Source organism: Ranitomeya variabilis, chromosome 5, assembly GCF_051348905.1.
Source record: "Ranitomeya variabilis isolate aRanVar5 chromosome 5, aRanVar5.hap1, whole genome shotgun sequence".
Lineage (NCBI taxonomy): Eukaryota > Metazoa > Chordata > Amphibia > Anura > Dendrobatidae > Ranitomeya > Ranitomeya variabilis.
The window spans coordinates 27,540,562-27,562,647 of NC_135236.1; the positions used below are offsets into that span (position 1 = coordinate 27,540,562).

General features: G+C 51.2%; 1 protein-coding gene across 1 annotated transcript in view; it reads right to left on the reverse strand.

The window, feature by feature from the left end:
• Nucleotides 1-829: 829 nt before the first annotated feature.
• LOC143774210 (uncharacterized) overlaps nt 830-22,086 on the reverse strand; it is a 38,945-nt gene continuing 17,688 nt past the window's right edge. The window contains exon 8 of the mRNA XM_077261591.1: nt 830-1,156. Coding sequence (XP_077117706.1) covers nt 863-1,156 — 294 coding nt within the window. The 3' untranslated portion in view covers nt 830-862. The remainder of the gene's footprint in view (nt 1,157-22,086) is intronic.

The window sequence follows — 22,086 nt, forward strand, 5'->3', positions numbered from 1 at the left end:
AACAAAGCGTGAAAAATTTAAAGGGGTCTGAATACCTTCCATACCCACTATATGTGTTCCACATCTTGAGCCCGTCCTAGTATACATATCCCTTGTTGTTCTTTAACATAAAAAATGAAACAATTCTACTGACCTTGATCCCCCTCCAATGACAGGCGATGTCCTCTTTTGAAGCTGGCAGCTGCAAGCAACGGGCAGCTTATGATGTCACTACCATGCTCCCCACTCAAGAGCACAGCTACGTCAGTCTCTGATTGGCCAGCAGCTTTTATTTCAACAAAGAGGTCCGGCAGGTCTCTGTGGTGAAATGCCTTTCAGAACAGAACAGAGATCTGTAACAGGATCTTTCTACAACCAGGCCTGCGATGGGGACAAGTGCCATCTTCTATGTCTAGAGTAAAGAAGGTTTAATCATAATTACAGATGCAGATTCTTTACTGTAAGAGCAGCGAGATGAGATCTCTCTTCAACATGATGTTATAATGATTAATTCACTAAAAGAATTAAAAAAAACTACAAGGAGACATTGATACCTTTCCTAATAAATATAATGTTATGGGCACTAGAATATGCGATGGGACAATTATCCTTGGAACTAGCCTGATTGTTGTACTTGTAGTCTGGAAGTATTTTTTTTCCCTTAAATAGAGATATTTGCATCTTCCCTATGGGAGTCACCTTCCTCTGGACCAATATGTTAGGTTATAGGATGAGCACAACGGAGTTATGTCAACCTTCAAGCTGGAAACTTGTGTTACCGATGTCATGGAAAATAGCTGAATGATTGCTCACCTCAATGCCTCATGGACAAAGAAACAACAGCTTGATAACCAAATGCACATTTTTTTTTATATAAATACAATCAGTCACTACAACACAGCACGAGCAGAAGACAACCTAAACAGCAATTGCAGCATTCAGCACAACGGAGAAAAACTTCCCCAATACAGCACAGACAATCCCTGCATTCAGCGCCACAACTACTGCAGCAGCCACTTCTGTCACTGGAAATGTCCACATCTACATCCCTCCGTTTTTCACAAGATTGGCTGCTAAAATCAAATCGATTCTCCCAGTCCACGCTGTCAATGATCCATACATCTTTAAAAGTTGTAGAGGACTTTTCCAATCTTGAAATCTCATGTAGGTGAAAGCTCTAAAATACAGATAGAAAGAAGCCATGAAATTAGAAATAAGACACAGGGAACTGGTCACCTCAGAAAACACCACTTACCTGCAGATAGAGATTTCATCTGACATTAATAGTGTCACAATGCTGCCCTCATGGAAATGGCAGCTACAGGGAAAAAATGAATTTATTTCTACCCAAGTTCCACCGGGGTCAGAAGCACTCAGGTTGTATCCAAATGACCTTACAGCAATGATTTCTAATAAGCCTGTCCTCCACTGTGTGCTCTCCAGTGCATAACTTGTGCTTCTCGGTCCTGTAATTTGTGCTGTAAGAGAGGGTCTCATGACTGGGGCCATGGAATCAGCAAATTAGAGTAGAATTGAATTATACTCAAATCTGCAGTATCATCTCACTGCTCAAGTCCATCTACAGGTTCAACTCACTGCTCACCTACATCATCTACAGTGTCAACTAACTGCTCACCTACATCATCTACAGTGTCAACTAACTGCTCACCTACATCTACAGTGTCACGCTGTTGAGGGAGGATAATAATAATAATCTTTATTTTTATATAGCGCTAACATATTACGCAGCGCTTTACAGTTTGTACACATTATCATCACTGTCCCCGATGGGGCTCACAATCTAAATTCCCTATCAGTATGTCTTTGGAATGTGGGAGGAAACCGGAGTGCCCGGAGGAAACCCACGCAAACACGGAGAGAACATACAAACTCTTTGCAGATGTTGTCCAAGGTGGGATTAGAACCCAGGACTCCAGCGCTGCAAGGCTGCTGTGCTAACCACTGCGCCATCGTGCTGCCCACGTGATCCTTCGCGGTTGACCTAGTTACATGGTTACATAGTTATTAAGGTTGAAGGAAGACTTTAAGTCCATCCAGTTCAACCCATAGCCTAACATGCCCTAACATGTTGATCCAGGGGAAGGCAAAAAAAACCCATGTGGTAAGAGTTAGCTCCATCATGGGGGAAAAAATTCCTTCCCGACCCCACATACGGCAATCAGACTAGTTCCCTGGATCAACGCCATATCAAGAATCTAGTGTATATACCCTGTAATATTATACTTTTCCAGAAAGGTATCCAGTCCCCTCTTAAATTGAAGCAATGAGTCACTCATTACAACATCATACGGCAGAGAGTTCCATAGTCTCACTGCTCTTACAGTAAAGAATCCGCATCTGTTATTATGCTTAAACCTTCTTTCCTCCAGACGTAGAGGATGCCCCCTTGTCCCTGTCACCGGTCTATGATTAAAAAGATCAGCAGAAAGGTCTTTGTACTGTCCCCTCATATATTTATACATTAACATAAGATCACCCCTTAGTCTTCGTTTTTCCAAACTAAATAGCCCCAAGTGTAATAACCTATCTTGGTATTGCAGACCCCCCAGTCCTCTAATAACCTTGGTCGCTCTTCTCTGCACCCGCTCTAGTTCAGCTATGTCTTTCTTATACACCGGAGAGCCAGAACTGTACACAGTATTCTAAGTGTGGTCGCACTAGTGACTTGTATAGAGGTAAAACTATGTTCTCCTCATGAGCATCTATGCCTCTTTTAAGGCATCCCATTATTTTATTTGCCTTTGTAGCAGCTGCCTGACACTGGCCACTGAATATGAGTTTGTCATCCACCCATACACCCAGGTCTTTTTCATTGACGGTTTTGCCCAGAGTTTTAGAATTAAGCACATAGTTATACATCTTATTATTTCTACCCAAGTGCATGACCTTACATTAATCCCCATTAACGCTCATTTGCCATTTATCAGCCCAAGCTTCTAGTTTACATAAATCAGCCTGTAATATAAAATTGTCCTCCCCTGTATTGATTACCCTGCAGAGTTTAGTGTCATCTGCAAATATTGAAATTCTACTCTGAATGCCCCCTACAAGGTCATTAATAAATATGTTAAAAAGAAGAGGGCCCAATACTGACCCCTGTGGTACCCCACTACTAACCGTGACCCAGTCCGAGTGTGCTCCATTAATAACCACCCTTTGTTTCCTATCCCTGAGCCAACTCTCAACCCACTTGCACATATTTTCCCCTATCCCCATTATTCTCATTTTATGTATCAACCTTTTGTGTGGCACCGTATCAAAAGCTTTTGAAAAGTCCATATACACTACGTCCACTGGGTTCCCTTGGTCCAGACCGGAACTTACCTCTTCATAGAAGCTGATCAAATTAGTCTGACATGATCGGTCCCTAGTAAACCCGTGCTGATACTGGGTCATAAGGTTATTCCTCTTCAGATACTCCAGTATAGCATCCCTTAGAATGCCCTCCAGGATTTTACCCACAGTAGAGGTTAAACTTACCGGCCTATAATTACCGAGTTCAGTTTTTGGCCCCTTTTTGAATATTGGCACCACATTTGCTATATGCCAGTCCTGTGGTACAGACCCTGTTATTATAGAGTCTTTAAAGATTAAAAATAATTGTCTATCAATGACTGTACTTAGTTCCTGCAGTACTCGGGGGTGTATCCCATCCGGGCCCGGAGATTTGTCAATTTTTGTGATTTTTAGACGCCGCCGTACTTCCTGCTGGGTTAAGCAGGTAACATTAAATTGGGAATTTTTATCACTAGTCATATTGGCTGCCATGGGATTTTCTTTTGTAAATACTGATGAAAAAAAGTCATTTAGCATATTGGCTTTTTCCTCATCCTCATCCACCATTTCACCCAGACTATTTTTAAGGGGGCCAACACTATCATTTTTTAGTTTCTTACTATTTATGTAGTTAAAAAATATTTTGGGGTTATTTTTGCTCTCTCTTGCAATGAGTCTCTCTGTCTCAATCTTTGCTGCCTTGATTTGCTGATTTCCAAATTGATCCACAGGGCGTTGCCGGCAACTGAGAATGACCAGATGGAGACGTAGCTCAGTTTGGGGGGGATCAAAAGCAAACCCCTAATAGACCTAATATTAACCAACAGGCCAGACCGCATATCAAATATAAGGGTTGGGGGTCACTTGGGGAATAGTGATCACAAAATAATAAGTTTTCATGTAACCTTTAATAAGATGTGTAGTAGAGGGGTGACAAGGACACTAAACTTCAGGAGGGCAAATTTCCAACGGATGAGAGAGGATCTTGGTGCAATTAACTGGGACGATATCCTGAGACACAAAAATACACAAAGAAAATGGGAGACATTTATTAGCATCCTGGATAGGACCTGTGCACAGTATATACCGTATGGGAATAAACATACTAGAAATAGGAGGAAACCAATATGGCTAAATAGAGCTGTAAGGGGCGCAATAAGGGACAAAAAGAAAGCATTTAGAGAATTAAAGGAAGTAGGTAGTGAGGAGGCATTAAATAAATACAGAAAATTAAATACATTCTGTAAAAAGCAAATCAAGGCAGCAAAGATTGAGACAGAGAGACTCATTGCCAGAGAGAGTAAAAATAATCCCAAAATATTCTTTAACTATATAAATAGTAAGAAACTAAAAAATGACAGTGTTGGCCCCCTTAAAAATAGTCTGGGTGAAATGGTGGATGAGGATGAGGAAAAAGCCAATATGCTAAATGACTTTTTTTCATCAGTATTTACAAAAGAAAATCCCATGGCAGCCAATATGACTAGTGATAATAATTCCCCATTAAATGTCACCTGCTTAACCCAGCAGGAAGTACAGCGGCGTCTAAAAATAACTAAAATTGACAAATCTCCGGGCCCGGATGGGATACACCCCCGAGTACTGCAGGAACTAAGTACAGTCATTGATAGACCATTATTTTTAATCTTTAAAGACTCCATAATAACAGGGTCTGTACCACAGGACTGGCGTATAGCAAATGTGGTGCCAATATTCAAAAAAGGGGCAAAAACTGAACTCGGTAATTATAGGCCAGTAAGTTTAACCTCTACTGTGGGTAAAATCCTGGAGGGCATTCTAAGGGATGCTATGCTGGAGTATCTGAAGAGGAATAACCTCATGACCCAGTATCAGCACGGGTTTACTAGGGACCGATCCTGTCAAGACTAATCTGATCAGCTTCTATGAAGAGGTAAGTTCCGGACTGGACCAAGGGAACCCAGTGGACGTAGTATATATGGACTTTTCCAAAGCTTTTGATACGGTGCCACACAAAAGGTTGTTACTAGTGTTGAGCATTCCGATACCGCAAGTATCGGGTATCGGCCGATACTAGCGGTATCGGAATTCCGATACCGGGATTCCGATACTTGCCGCGTATCGGATACCGGAATCGGAAGTTCCCAGATTCAAAATGCAGAAATTCAGCCAATGAGAATGATTTCAAGTGTGGGCACATCCTGTTCAGCATGGAGGGCATGAAACTACTGGCATGGCTGTGATTGGCTGCTGAAATGATGTCATGATGCAGTTTAAAAGTCGCTGGCGCCATTTTGCGATCACTCTGCTGTGAATTCAGTTAGTGACAGGACGCTGTTTGCTGACTGAGGGACAGTTTAGAGATAGCGATTTGCTTCTTTGTGCTTTCCAAAGGCTAATTTAGCAACCGCTGTGTTCACCTTCTATTCACCTTGCTTTTGCCTTGTAGCGCTGTTTTCACAGCGATCTGCAAGGTCTGTGTGTGTGTGTGTGTGAGTGCAGCCCACTCTCTAGTCTGAGTGCAGCCACATAGGCCATCCATAGCTGGTTGTATTCAGTTCAGGGAGGGTGGTTCATTGCCTCATACTGTCCTTTTTTTTTTTTTTTTTGAAGTAGTGCAGGCTGCTGCACATTTTTTCCAAAAATTCCTATTAGTGTCTTTCCACCCGTCTCCAGCTAATTTGTGGAAAAACACTACATAGGATAAAGTAGAGGAGGGTTTTTGGGCCTTGCAGCGCCGTTTACGGCTGTCTGCACGGTCTCCGTGTGACTGCAGCTCGCCCTGTAATCTGTGAGCAGCTATAGCCTGGTTGTCTCCAGCTCAGGGTTTTTCACTGCGTCATACCGCCAAATCAATTTTCTTTTTTTTCAAAGTAGTGTAGTCTGCTGCTAATTTATTTTAAAAAATCCTATTAGTGTCTTTCCACCCGTCTCCAGCTAATTTGTGGAAAAACACTACATAGGATAAAGTAGAGGAGGGTTTTTGGGCCTTGCAGCGCCGTTTACGTCTGTCTGCACGGTCTCCGTGTGACTGCAGCTCGCCCTGTAGTCTGTGAGCAGCCGTAGCCTGGTTGTCTGCAGCTCAGGGTTTTTCACTGCGTCATACCGCCAAATCAATTTTCTTTTTTTTCAAAGTAGTGTAGTCTGCTGCTAATTTATTTTAAAAAATCCTATTAGTGTCTTTCCACCCGTCTCCAGCTAACTTGTGGAAAAACACTACATAGGATAACGTAGAGGAGGGTTTTTGGGCCTTGCAGCGCCGTTTACGTCTGTCTGCACGGTCTCCGTGTGACTGCAGCTCTATCCGTTGTCAGTTCAGCCCCAAAAAAATAAATAAATAATAAAGTTCACCAAACACACCAGTTACACACCACTTTACATTTGTGTAGGCCACATTAGCTCATATTCAAGTCTAGTCCACACTTTAGAAAATTAGTGTGTCTTATACCTGTTAGGAGGAGTTGCTCAGGAATAAGCACACAAAGCCGTTAGTACTTTTCTGCTTATCTTTATCAGTCAACCAAGATGAAGAAGGCAGTGAGTAAGGCACGTGGGCGTGGGCGTGGGCGCGGAGCAGGGAGGGGACGTGGGGATTCTGTGCCTGCTGCGGGCACCGGTGAGTCATCAGCACCCACTTTCACAAGGGAACAGTCGTTCATGCGCAGCTTTGTCGCCGAGCGCCGTACACCGCTGCTGCGTGAAGACCAAATTGAAGCCGTTGTGGGATGGATGGCAGCTAATGCATCAACTTCCATTAGTGCCACATCCTCTCAGACACAGAGCACTGGAGAGCAGCCATCTGTCTCTTCACCACCTGCAAAATTGCCCAGGCAGACAGAGATCCCAGGACAGGAGCAGTCTCTACTTCTGTTCTCTGAATCATCTCTTGGCTTGGAAACAGGGGGCCAGCCAAGCAGCATTGGAGAAATGGAAGAAGAGGCAGGGTGCAGTGATGCCCAACCGCTTTTTCTGTCTTCCTCTGAAGAGGCGGGTGGGCCAGTGGCTCCGGTCACCACCTCGCAGGCCGCATCAGCTGATGATGACACTCAGGTGCCACTTACTGGTGCGTGCTCTGCTGCTGAGACTACCCAGGAGGAGCAGTTGGGGGCAGAGGGTAGTGTAGATGATGAGGTCCTTGACCCATCTTGGCGTCAGACAGGAAGGTGGTGGGAGCAGCTCTGAGGAAGAGATTCCCCGTACGGCCCAAAGAGGGAGAGGGAGGGGGAAGACTGCGGATCCTGCAGCCTCCGCTTTGGCACCCGTAAGGAGCATGTCTCTTCCAAAAGTCAAAAGGGGGGCTCCCAAGACTTGCAGTGCCTGGTCCTTTTTTGACCCAGTTGCAGATGACATTTGCTATGTCAGATGCAAGGTGTGTCATCAAAAAATCAAAAGAGGTCAAAAAGTCGCCAACCTCAATACCTCCAACATGTGGAAACATGTGCGCAACAGGCACCCGGCGGAGTTAGACAAACACACTGAAGAGCTAGGCCAACCAACAGCGGCAGCTACCACCTCTTCAGCTCGTGTTGCCTCTTCCTCTAGCTCACACGCAGCTGGTTCGGCTTCCTCCCAGGATCGCCGTGGAAGAACCTCTGGCCCTGTTGTCCAGAGACCCGCTGTCATTCCACCCGCAGCACCACTTTCCCAGTCATCCACACACTCCCAGCCCAGTCTACAGCCATCGGTAGTACAGGCATGGGAGAAAAGGCGGCCTTTCTCGTCAAACCACCCACGAGCACAGGCTCTGACTGCAGGCATTGCCAAACTTCTGTCACTGGAAATGCTGTCATTCAGGCTGGTGGAGACTGACAGCTTCCGTGACTTGATGTCATTGGCAGTCCCACAGTACAATGTGCCTAGCCGCTTTTACTTCAGCAGGCAAGCCGTCCCTGCCCTGCACAAGCATGTTGAGGGACACATAAAACACGCGCTACTGAACGCCGTCAGTAGCAAGGTCCACCTCACCACCGATGCGTGGACCAGTCAACATGGACAGGGGCGATACCTTTCCCTCACTGCCCATTGGGTTAATGTAGTTGAGCCGGGTACAGACCGTGCGAGTGGCGCAGGACGTGTCCTGCCCACTCCAAGGATTGCAGGAATCTATTCTGTACGCATTGACTCCTCCTCTTACACCAGTTCCTCAGAATCATCGCTGCAGGAGCCGTCACAGTCCACCTCCACATGGACCCGTGATGAACGTGTACCTGTTACGACCGACATGAGCACAGCCGTGGCCAAACGTCAACAGGCCGTCTTGAAATTAATTTTTTTGGGGAATCGTAGCCACACAGCGCAGGAGCTCTGGAATGCCATCAAGCAGGAGAGCGATGTGTGGTTTGAGCCAGCGAATCTCCAGCCAGGCATGGTAGTGTGTGATAATGGCCGAAATCTGGTGGCAGCCCTGGGCCTCGGCAACCTCACTCACATCCCATGTCTGGCACATGTGCTCAATTTGGTCGTGCAGAGTTTTTTGAGGGACTATCCGGATCTTGATGCACTGCTGCACAAGGTCCGCCTAGAGTGTGCTCACTTGCGGCGTTCCAGCACGGCAAAAGCGCGCATTGCGGCTCTGCAGCGCCGACACCGCCTGCCGGAACATCGCATCATATGTGACCTACCTACCAGGTGGAATTCCACGTTACATATGTTGGAGCGGTTGTGTGAGCAGCAGCAAGCTGTAATGGAGTACCAGCTGTATCAGGCGCAAAAAAGTCGCAGTCAGCGCCGTACAGACTTCACAACCACAGAGTGGGCCACTATGAAGGATGTCTGCCAGGTTTTGCGTCCCTTTGATTATTCCACGCGGATGGCGAGTGCAGATGATGCACTAGTCAGCATGACTGTCCCCCTTATCTGCCTGCTTGAAAAATCACTGCAAGCGCTAAGGGATGATGTTGTGGAAGAGGTGGAGGATGAGGATTCACCACTTCCATCATCTTCTGGACAGTCAGCGCCACGTGGTTCCTCACAAACGCGTAGGCAGGGGACAGTTTGTGAGGAGGATGAGGAGGAGTCAATGGAGGAGGAAGACATCCGTCCAGAGGAGGGAGTTACACAATTGTCCAGTACTCAGTGTGTACAGCGAGGGTGGGGTGATGACGAGCGGGCAGAGATCACGCCTCCAGCTGGGGACAGCGTTTCTTGGGCAGTTGGCAGTCTGCAGCACATGGTGGATTACATGCTGCAGTGCCTGAGAAACGACCGCCGCATCGACCACATTCTCAACATGTCTGATTATTGGGTGTTCACCCTCCTCGATCCTCGCTACCGGGACAACGTAGAAAGCCTCATCACACCGTTGAACCGGGAGCGAAAAATGCGGGAGTACCAAGACACACTGGTCAGTTCCATCATCTTCTCCATTCCAACTGAGAGAAGTGCTGCTACTGCATTCCAAAGCAGCTCAGTGCGTCCAGGCAGTGGTGGAGGCTCTGCACAAAGAGGGAGCAGAAGCAGTGCCTCTGCCCAAGGCAAGACCAGTATGGCCCAACTGTGGCACAGTTTTGTGTGCCCCCCACAAAAGTCTACACCATCACAGACGGCTCCAGTCAGCAGGAGGCAACGGTTCCGTCAGATGGTGACAGACTACATGTCTTGCCCTCTTGCTGTACTCCCAGACGGCTCTTCCCCTTTCAAGTTTTGGGTCTCAAAGCTGGATACATGGCCAGAGCTAAGCCAGTATGCATTGGAGGTGCTGTCTTGCCCTGCGGCCAGTGTATTATCGGAACGTGTCTTTAGTGCTGCAGGTGGTGTACTAACTGACCGTCGCATGCGACTATCCTCCGATAACGTTGACCGGCTTACTTTTCTGAAAATGAACAAGGCCTGGATCTCGCAGGAATTTGCCACTCCTCCTCCTGATTAAATAATTAGGTCACTGTATACGTTATCCAGGTCTCCTGTTGTGTTCATCTTTCTACCACCTGAACTTAAATTCCTGGGCTCCAACACCGCCAGTTGAGGCTCAGACGTGCCGTCTGCACAGTCAAAACATACGACCCAGTGTTATTGGGTTTCAGTAACGTCAGCTGATCCCCAGCTGTGTAGCCGGCAATGTGTCATGCGACCGCCACGCTGACACAACAACTGAAATGTAAGGGAATCTGTCCCCCCCCCCCCCAAGGCGTTTGTTACTGAAAGAGCCACCTTGTGCAGCAGTAATGCTGCACAAGGAAAAAGGTAGCTATTTTGGTTTTGCTCCTTGCACACGCAAAACTTAACACTTATAAAATGTGTCCACTGATACCGTAAAACCGTCCCGGAGGTGGGACTTTCCTTCGTAATAGGACGCAGCACAGCCGTCATTCCTACCCCCCCGGCGCCGTGCCCCGGCTCCTCAGCGTTGTTTGATTCCGTCCCGGAGCCTGCGCTGTTATGTTATCCCGTGGCCAGGCACACTTAGCGCTGCCCGTCTTCTGGCATCATTTGGTGTCAGGCTGGCTGCGCCTGTGCGGCCACGCTGGCCGAGAGCCCGCCTCGCAGTGTCTTCTGATTTAATCCCACTGGGGGCCTGGGATCTATGGACATGCGCAGTGCATATCTGAACCTCCACCTCTCACTCATCTCCCTATGGCTTCTTCAGACTGTTCGGTGTCAGCTGGTCCCTAATAGCATGCCACGGCCGTGACACCGCACAGTCTGAAAAAGAAGCCGTAGGGAGGGGAGTGAGAGGCGAGGATATGCACTGCGCATGGCCATGGATCCCAGGCCCCCAGTGGGATTACATCAGAAGACACTGCGAGGCGGGCTCTCGGCCAGCGCGGCCGCACAGGCGCAGCCAGCCTGACACCAAATGATGTCAGAAGATGGGCAGCGCTAAGTGTGCCTGGCCACGGGATAACATAACAGCGCAGGCTCCGGGACGGAATCAAACAACGCTGAGGAGCCGGGGCACGGCAGCGGGGGGGTAGTAATGATGGCTGTGCTGCGTCATATTACGAAGGAAAGTCCCACCTCCGGGACGGTTTCACGGCTTCAGGGGACACATTTTATAAGTGTTTAGTTCTGTGTTTGCAAGGAGCATGATGAAAAGAGCCACCTTTTCCTTTTGCATCTTTTGTGCTGCACAAGCTGGCTCTTTCAGCTACAAACGCCTTGGGGGGGGGGGGTTAAAGGTTCCCTTTCGACTTTCTCAGGCTTCGGCCTACATTGTGTTCCTCTGCTTTTCCACCTGCCCCTGGGCTCCAACACCGCTAGTTGCCGTCCAGAAGTGCTGTACGCACAGTCAACAGTCGCTCCTCTGTTATTGGGGTTCAGTAACGTCAGCTGTTCCCCTGCTGTGTGTGTGGCAATCCCTCCTACCTCCTCCAACCTCCTCCTCCTCCACCTGTCCCTGGGCTCCAACACCGCCAGTTGCCGTCCAGAAGTGCTGTACGCACAGTCAACAGTCCCTCCTCTGTTATTGGGGTTCAGTAACGTCAGCTGTTCCCCTGCTGTGTGTGTGGCAATCCCTCCTACCTCCTCCAACCTCCTCCAACCTCCTCCTCCTCCACCTGTCCCTGGGCTCCAACACCGCCAGTTGCCGTCCAGAAGTGCTGTACGCACAGTCAACAGTCCCTCCTCTGTTATTGGGGTTCAGTAACGTCAGCTGTTCCCCTGCTGTGTGTGTGGCAATCCCTCCTACCTCCTCCAACCTCCTCCAACCTCCTCCTCCTCCACCTGTCCCTGGGCTCCAACACCGCCAGTTGCCGTCCAGAAGTGCTGTACGCACAGTCAACAGTCCCTCCTCTGTTATTGGGGTTCAGTAACGTCAGCTGTTCCCCTGCTGTGTGTGTGTGGCAATCCCTCCTACCTCCTCCAACCTCCTCCTCCTCCACCTGTCCCTGGGCTCCAACACCGCCAGTTGCCGTCCAGAAGTGCTGTACGCACAGTCAACAGTCCCTCCTCTGTTATTGGGGTTCAGTAACGTCAGCTGTTCCCCTGCTGTGTGTGTGGCAATCCCTCCTACCTCCTCCAACCTCCTCCTCCTCCACCTGTCCCTGGGCTCCAACACCGCCAGTTGCCGTCCAGAAGTGCTGTACGCACAGTCAACAGTCCCTCCTCTGTTATTGGGGGTCAGTAACGTCAGCTGTTCCCCTGCTGTGTGTGTGGCAATCCCTCCTACCTCCTCCAACCTCCTCCTCCTCCACCTGTCCCTGGGCTCCAACACCGCCAGTTGCCGTCCAGAAGTGCTGTACGCACAGTCAACAGTCCCTCCTCTGTTATTGGGGTTCAGTAACGTCAGCTGTTCCCCTGCTGTGTGTGTGGCAATCCCTCCTACCTCCTCCAACCTCCTCCAACCTCCTCCTCCTCCACCTGTCCCTGGGCTCCAACACCGCCAGTTGCCGTCCAGAAGTGCTGTACGCACAGTCAACAGTCCCTCCTCTGTTATTGGGGTTCAGTAACGTCAGCTGTTCCCCTGCTGTGTGTGTGGCAATCCCTCCTACCTCCTCCAACCTCCTCCTCCTCCACCTGTCCCTGGGCTCCAACACCGCCAGTTGCCGTCCAGAAGTGCTGTACGCACAGTCAACAGTCCCTCCTCTGTTATTGGGGTTCAGTAACGTCAGCTGTTCCCCTGCTGTGTGTGTGGCAATCCCTCCTACCTCCTCCAACCTCCTCCAACCTCCTCCTCCTCCACCTGTCCCTGGGCTCCAACACCGCCAGTTGCCGTCCAGAAGTGCTGTACGCACAGTCAACAGTCCCTCCTCTGTTATTGGGGTTCAGTAACGTCAGCTGTTCCCCTGCTGTGTGTGTGGCAATTCCTCCTACCTCCTCCAACCTCCTCCTCCTCCACCTGTCCCTGGGCTCCAACACCGCCAGTTGCCGTCCAGAAGTGCTGTACGCACAGTCAACAGTCCCTCCTCTGTTATTGGGGTTCAGTAACGTCAGCTGTTCCCCTGCTGTGTGTGTGGCAATCCCTCCTACCTCCTCCAACCTCCTCCAACCTCCTCCTCCTCCACCTGTCCCTGGGCTCCAACACCGCCAGTTGCCGTCCAGAAGTGCTGTACGCACAGTCAACAGTCCCTCCTCTGTTATTGGGGTTCAGTAACGTCAGCTGTTCCCCTGCTGTGTGTGTGTGGCAATCCCTCCTACCTCCTCCAACCTCCTCCTCCTCCACCTGTCCCTGGGCTCCAACACCGCCAGTTGCCGTCCAGAAGTGCTGTACGCACAGTCAACAGTCCCTCCTCTGTTATTGGGGTTCAGTAACGTCAGCTGTTCCCCTGCTGTGTGTGTGGCAATCCCTCCTACCTCCTCCAACCTCCTCCTCCTCCACCTGTCCCTGGGCTCCAACACCGCCAGTTGCCGTCCAGAAGTGCTGTACGCACAGTCAACAGTCCCTCCTCTGTTATTGGGGGTCAGTAACGTCAGCTGTTCCCCTGCTGTGTGTGTGGCAATCCCTCCTACCTCCTCCAACCTCCTCCTCCTCCACCTGTCCCTGGGCTCCAACACCGCCAGTTGCCGTCCAGAAGTGCTGTACGCACAGTCAACAGTCCCTCCTCTGTTATTGGGGTTCAGTAACGTCAGCTGTTCCCCTGCTGTGTGTGTGGCAATCCCTCCTACCTCCTCCAACCTCCTCCTCCTCCACCTGTCCCTGGGCTCCAACACCGCCAGTTGCCGTCCAGAAGTGCTGTACGCACAGTCAACAGTCCCTCCTCTGTTATTGGGGTTCAGTAACGTCAGCTGTTCCCCTGCTGTGTGTGTGGCAATCCCTCCTACCTCCTCCAACCTCCTCCTCCTCCACCTGTCCCTGGGCTCCAACACCGCCAGTTGCCGTCCAGAAGTGCTGTACGCACAGTCAACAGTCCCTCCTCTGTTATTGGGGTTCAGTAACGTCAGCTGTTCCCCTGCTGTGTGTGTGGCAATCCCTCCTACCTCCTCCAACCTCCTCCAACCTCCTCCTCCTCCACCTGTCCCTGGGCTCCAACACCGCCAGTTGCCGTCCAGAAGTGCTGTACGCACAGTCAACAGTCCCTCCTCTGTTATTGGGGTTCAGTAACGTCAGCTGTTCCCCTGCTGTGTGTGTGGCAATCCCTCCTACCTCCTCCAACCTCCTCCAACCTCCTCCTCCTCCACCTGTCCCTGGGCTCCAACACCGCCAGTTGCCGTCCAGAAGTGCTGTACGCACAGTCAACAGTCCCTCCTCTGTTATTGGGGTTCAGTAACGTCAGCTGTTCCCCTGCTGTGTGTGTGGCAATCCCTCCTACCTCCTCCAACCTCCTCCTCCTCCACCTGTCCCTGGGCTCCAACACCGCCAGTTGCCGTCCAGAAGTGCTGTACGCACAGAGCCAAACACCTCGCCTATGTGTTAGTGGGGTTCAGCACCGCCAGCTGTTCCCCTGCTGTGTATACGGCAACGTGTACTGCGACCACCACGCAGGCACAACAAGTTAAATTTAAGGGAACCTGTCCCCCCCCCCCCCATGCGTTTGTTACTGAAGGAGCCACCTTGTGCAGCAGTAATGATGCAAAGGGAAAAAGTGCCTCTTTTCGTGGTGCTCCTTGCATATGCTGAACCTAACACTTATGAAATGTGTCCCCTCACAGCGTTCAACCGTCCGGTAGGTGTAACTTTCCTTTGTCATGTGACGCAGCACAGCCGTCATTTTTACCCCCTTGTCGCCGTGCGCCGCCTCCTCAGCGTTGTTTGAATCTGTCCCGGAGCCTGCGCTGTTAGGTTACCCCTTGGCCATGCACACATTTTGCGCTGCCCGTCTTCTGACATCATTTGCTGTCAGGCTGGCTGCGCCTGTGCGGGTGCGCTGTCCGAGATTCAGCCTCGCGGTGTCGTCTAATGTAATCCCACCGCGGGCCTGGGATCCGTGTCCATGCGCAGTGCATATCCTCGCCTCTCACTCCCCTCCCTACGGCTTCTAAAGACTGTTCGGTGTCAGCTGGTCCCTAATAGCATGCCACGGCCGTGACACCGCACAGTCTTTAGAAGCCGTAGGGAGGGGAGTGAGAGGCGAGGATATGCACTGCGCATGGACACGGATCCCAGGCCCGCGGTGGGATTACATTAGACGACACCGCGAGGCTGAATCTCGGACAGCGCACCCGCACAGGCGCAGCCAGCCTGACAGCAAATGATGTCAGAAGACGGGCAGCGCAAAATGTGTGCATGGCCAAGGGGTAACCTAACAGCGCAGGCTCCGGGACAGATTCAAACAACGCTGAGGAGGCGGCGCACGGCGACAAGGGGGTAAAAATGACGGCTGTGCTGCGTCACATGACAAAGGAAAGTTCCACCGACCGGACGGTTGAACGCTGTGAGGGGACACATTTCATAAGTGTTAGGTTCAGCATCTGCAAGGACCATAATTAAAAGAGCTAAGTTTACCTTTTCCAGCATTAGTGCTGTACACGATGGCTCTTCCAGCTACAAACGCCTGGGGGGGGGGGTTAAAGGTTTCCTTTCAACTTGCTCCAGTGCAGGCTTCGGCCTACACTCCGCTCCCCCAGCTCCTCCTGCTGACCCTGGGCTCTAACACCGCCAGTTGGGGCCCAGATGTGCTAGCTGCACAGAGAAAAACACCTCGCCAATGTGTCAGTGGGGTCCAGCACCGCCAGCTGTTCCCCTGCTGTGTAGCCGGCAACGTGTCCTGCAAAAGCCACGCAGACACAACAGACCCAAAGCTGCCGCCAGTGCAGGCTTCGGCCTACACTCCCCTCCCCCTGCTCCTTCTCCTCCTGCTCCTCCTCCTGCTGTCCCTGGGCTCTAACACACCGCCAGTTGGGGCCCAGATGTGCTAGCTGCACAGAGAAAAACACCAGCCAATGTGTCAGTGGGGTCCAGCACCGCCAGCTGTTCCCCTGCTGTGCAGCCGGCAACGTGTCCTGCAAAAGCCACGCAGACACAAGAACTGAAATTGAAGGGAACCTGTCCCCCCTCCCCCAGGCGTTTTTACGTTATCCAGCCACCTTGTACAGCGGTAATGCTGCATGTGTGCAAGGTGGCTCAGAAACGTATTCTCCTCGCACATGTGGAACTGAAAACACGTCTGAAATGTGTCCTCTGTGTGACCATTTAACCGTCCCGGTGGTGTGACTTTCCTTTGTAATGACACGCTGCAACCCCCTTGGTAGCGCTGCCCGTCTTCTGGCATCATTGTTTGGCTGGCTGCGCCTCTGCGGCCGCCCTGACCCACACAACGCCCCTCGGTGTCTTATTTATTGGGACTGCGAGGGTGTGATTCATGGGCAGGATCAGTGCATCAGTTCGCCTGTCCCTCCTCTCCTTCCGCCTTCTTCGGACTGTGCGGCTTCATGGCCGTGGCATGCGATAAGGGATCAGATGACGCCGCACAGTCTGAAGCGGGTGTAAGGACCCGAGTGTGAGAGGCCAACATATGTGCTGCGCCAGGCCCTGAATCCCAGCCCCGCAGTGTTTTAACAATGTTAAGACACTGCGGGGCTGGGATTCATGGTCATCGCGAACCGCACCGGCCGACATTACATGATGCCAGAAGATGGGCAGCGCTAACGGCGCTAGGCCAGGGGATAACACGACAGCGCAGACTCCTGTACAGCAAATAACAACGCTCGGGAGGCTGCACCCAGCACCAAGGTGGGATTCTTGACACCTGTGCTGCGTCTCATTACAAAGGGAACTCGCGCCTCCATTACACAGTTTGACTGTATAAAGGGCTGAATGTTATACGTGTTCCATTCAGCGTGTGCAAGGAGAAAAATTACAAGAGCAACCTTTGACTTGCGCAGCACTGCTGCTGCATAAGCTGTGGCTCTTCTACTTTGTAACCCCTGAGGGGGGGTTAAAGGTGACTTTTGAAATCGGTTCAATTAGGCTTCGGCCTACACTCTGCTCCACCTGCAGAGCCCGGGCTCCAACAACGCTAGTTGCTGTCCGGAAGTGCTGGCTGCACAGAGCCAAACACCTCGCCAATGTGTCAGTGGGGTCCAGCACCGCCAGCTGTTCCCCTGCTGTGTAGCCGGCAACGTGTCCTGCAAAAGCCACGCAGACACAACAGACCCAAAGCTGCCGCCAGTGCAGGCTTCGGCCTACACTCCCCTCCCCCTGCTCCTCCTCCTCCTGCTCCTCCTCCTGCTGTCCCTGGGCTCTAACACACCGCCAGTTGGGGCCCAGATGTGCTAGCTGCACAGAGAAAAACACCAGCCAATGTGTCAGTGGGGTCCAGCACCGCCAGCTGTTCCCCTGCTGTGCAGCCGGCAACGTGTCCTGCAAAAGCCACGCAGACACAAGAACTGAAATTGAAGGGAACCTGTCCCCCCTCCCCCAGGCGTTTTTACGTTATCCAGCCACCTTGTACAGCGGTAATGCTGCATGTGTGCAAGGTGGCTCAGAAACGTATTCTCCTCGCACATGTGGAACTGAAAACACGTCTGAAATGTGTCCTCTGTGTGACCATTTAACCGTCCCGGTGGTGTGACTTTCCTTTGTAATGACACGCTGCAACCCCCTTGGTAGCGCTGCCCGTCTTCTGGCATCATTGTTTGGCTGGCTGCGCCTCTGCGGCCGCCCTGACCCACACAACGCCCCTCGGTGTCTTATTTATTGGGACTGCGAGGGTGTGATTCATGGGCAGGATCAGTGCATCAGTTCGCCTGTCCCTCCTCTCCTTCCGCCTTCTTCGGACTGTGCGGCTTCATGGCCGTGGCATGCGATAAGGGATCAGATGACGCCGCACAGTCTGAAGCGGGTGTAAGGACCCGAGTGTGAGAGGCCAACATATGTGCTGCGCCAGGCCCTGAATCCCAGCCCCGCAGTGTTTTAACAATGTTAAGACACTGCGGGGCTGGGATTCATGGTCATCGCGAACCGCACCGGCCGACATTACATGATGCCAGAAGATGGGCAGCGCTAACGGCGCTAGGCCAGGGGATAACACGACAGCGCAGACTCCTGTACAGCAAATAACAACGCTCGGGAGGCTGCACCCAGCACCAAGGTGGGATTCTTGACACCTGTGCTGCGTCTCATTACAAAGGGAACTCGCGCCTCCATTACACAGTTTGACTGTATAAAGGGCTGAATGTTATACGTGTTCCATTCAGCGTGTGCAAGGAGAAAAATTACAAGAGCAACCTTTGACTTGCGCAGCACTGCTGCTGCATAAGCTGTGGCTCTTCTACTTTGTAACCCCTGAGGGGGGGTTAAAGGTGACTTTTGAAATCGGTTCAATTAGGCTTCGGCCTACACTCTGCTCCACCTGCAGAGCCCGGGCTCCAACAACGCTAGTTGCTGTCCGGAAGTGCTGGCTGCACAGAGCCAAACACCTCGCCAATGTGTCAGTGGGGTCCAGCACCGCCAGCTGTTCCCCTGCTGTGTAGCCGGCAACGTGTCCTGCAAAAGCCACGCAGACACAACAGACCCAAAGCTGCCGCCAGTGCAGGCTTCGGCCTACACTCCCCTCCCCCTGCTCCTCCTCCTCCTGCTCCTCCTCCTGCTGTCCCTGGGCTCTAACACACCGCCAGTTGGGGCCCAGATGTGCTAGCTGCACAGAGAAAAACACCAGCCAATGTGTCAGTGGGGTCCAGCACCGCCAGCTGTTCCCCTGCTGTGCAGCCGGCAACGTGTCCTGCAAAAGCCACGCAGACACAAGAACTGAAATTGAAGGGAACCTGTCCCCCCTCCCCCAGGCGTTTTTACGTTATCCAGCCACCTTGTACAGCGGTAATGCTGCATGTGTGCAAGGTGGCTCAGAAACGTATTCTCCTCGCACATGTGGAACTGAAAACACGTCTGAAATGTGTCCTCTGTGTGACCATTTAACCGTCCCGGTGGTGTGACTTTCCTTTGTAATGACACGCTGCAACCCCCTTGGTAGCGCTGCCCGTCTTCTGGCATCATTGTTTGGCTGGCTGCGCCTCTGCGGCCGCCCTGACCCACACAACGCCCCTCGGTGTCTTATTTATTGGGACTGCGAGGGTGTGATTCATGGGCAGGATCAGTGCATCAGTTCGCCTGTCCCTCCTCTCCTTCCGCCTTCTTCGGACTGTGCGGCTTCATGGCCGTGGCATGCGATAAGGGATCAGATGACGCCGCACAGTCTGAAGCGGGTGTAAGGACCCGAGTGTGAGAGGCCAACATATGTGCTGCGCCAGGCCCTGAATCCCAGCCCCGCAGTGTTTTAACAATGTTAAGACACTGCGGGGCTGGGATTCATGGTCATCGCGAACCGCACCGGCCGACATTACATGATGCCAGAAGATGGGCAGCGCTAACGGCGCTAGGCCAGGGGATAACACGACAGCGCAGACTCCTGTACAGCAAATAACAACGCTCGGGAGGCTGCACCCAGCACCAAGGTGGGATTCTTGACACCTGTGCTGCGTCTCATTACAAAGGGAACTCGCGCCTCCATTACACAGTTTGACTGTATAAAGGGCTGAATGTTATACGTGTTCCATTCAGCGTGTGCAAGGAGAAAAATTACAAGAGCAACCTTTGACTTGCGCAGCACTGCTGCTGCATAAGCTGTGGCTCTTCTACTTTGTAACCCCTGAGGGGGGGTTAAAGGTGACTTTTGAAATCGGTTCAATTAGGCTTCGGCCTACACTCTGCTCCACCTGCAGAGCCCGGGCTCCAACAACGCTAGTTGCTGTCCGGAAGTGCTGGCTGCACAGAGCCAAACACCTCGCCAATGTGTCAGTGGGGTCCAGCACCGCCAGCTGTTCCCCTGCTGTGTAGCCGGCAACGTGTCCTGCAAAAGCCACGCAGACACAACAGACCCAAAGCTGCCGCCAGTGCAGGCTTCGGCCTACACTCCCCTCCCCCTGCTCCTCCTCCTCCTGCTCCTCCTCCTGCTGACCCTGGGCTCTAACAAACCGCCAGTTGGGGCCCAGATGTGCTAGCTGCACAGAGAAAAACACCTCGCCAATGTGTCAGTGGGGTCCAGCACCGCCAGCTGTTCCCCTGCTGTGCAGCCGGCATCGTGTCCTGCAAAAGCCACGCAGACACTTGCTCTTGTACCTTCTGCTCCCCATCCTGGTTCCAGTACCGTCAGCTGGTTCCGGGCAGAGCCTTTGGCTTAGGTGCCTCCCTTTGGTATCCGAGTTCCACCAACGTCAGGTGGTCCTTGGTAGTGCTTTCAGGCACGGGTACCTCCTGCTTAGTAACCGGGTTCCAGTAACGTCAGCTGGTCCTCGGTAGTTCCATTGGCTCTTGGACCTTCGGCTACCCATCCGGGTTCCAGCACCGTCAGCTGGTTCTCGGCAGTGTCTTTTGCTCTTGTACCTTCTGCTCCCCATCCTGGTTCCAGTACCGTCAGCTGATTCCGGGCAGAGCCTTTGGCTTAGGTGCCTCCCTCTGGGTATCCGAGTTCCACCAACGTCAGGTGGTCCTTGGTAGTGCTTTCAGCACAGGTACCTCCTGCTTAGTAACCGGGTTCCAGTAACGTCAGCTGGTCCTCGGTAGTTCCATTGGCTCTTGGACCTTCGGGTAGCCATCCGAGTTCCAGTTCCATCAGCTGGTTCTCGGCATTTTCTCAGCCTTCTTGTACCTTCTGCTACATTTCCAAGTTCAAGAGACTAAACACAATGACCCAGAAGACCACCCCTAAGATGACGACGACACCAGAGACGACAACCACCGTGATGACGACGACCCTGGAGACGATGACCCCGAAGACCACCCCGATGACGACGACCCCGGAGACGACGACCCTGAAGACCACCCCGATGACGACGACCCCGGAGACGACGACCCTGGAGACGACGACGACCTGGAAGACCGAGAAGCAGAAGAACAAGAGGCTGCAGAACAAAGAGCAGAAGAACATTAAGCATAACACTAAATATCAGAGCAAAAAATATTATCTAAATTATAAGCAGAAGAAGACTAAGCAGTGTATGGGGGTGAGTCCGTTCCTCCTCGTGGTGCCCCTGGATAAAGCCTGATGCTGCAGGCCAAACTGAACGCGGACAAATGTAACTGTTTTGTGACAGGCAGAACGGAAGGTGTAATCTTCAAACTTTTATAGATAACAACTACGGGAATGCCTGTCACAAATAAGAATATGATGAAGAAGTTGAATATGATGAAGATAATAGTAAAATAAAAAGAATATGAACAATGTAACCCAAAAAATAATAGGTAGAAGATGAAGAAGAAGATGAATAAGGTGAAGAAGTTGATGTCAAAGAAGCTGATGATGAGGATAATTAAGAAGAAAGCGTGGGAGAAGTAAAAAAGAAGGTGAAGGGCGTGGAAGTAGTGAAACATCAATATCTGACATAAAAAAAAAAAAAAAAACATAGTCAAATTCTTTCTAACGCCGAACTTCATAAAAAAAAATAAAAAATCCTGCTATTCTATTACATTGGGCTAAACCTCTGTCCCTTTAATATCTCCGCCACGTCCCCCAATACATCCTACAATATTCTTAGTTGTTTTCCTTCATGTAGAATGAACCTACAAGTGTATAAAGGGTTTATTTTAATTCCGATATTTTCGTCCCATTGACTTGCATTGGGATCGGGTATCGGTATCGGATTGGATTCCGATACTGTGACGGTATCGGCCGATACTTTCCGATACCGATACTTTCCGATATCGGAAAGTATCGCTCAACACTAGTTGTTACATAAAATGAGAGTAATGGGGATAGGGGAAAATATGTGTAAGTGGGTTGAGAGCTGGCTCAGGGATAGGAAACAAAGGGTGGTTATTAATGGAGCACACTCGGACAGGGTCACGGTTAGCAGTGGGGTACCACAGGGGTCAGTATTGGGCCCTCTTCTTTTTAACATATTTATTAATGACCTTGTAGGGGGCATTCAGAGTAGAATTTCAATATTTGCAGATGACACTAAACTCTGCAGGGTAATCAATACAGGGGAGGACAATTTTATATTACAGGATGATTTATGTAA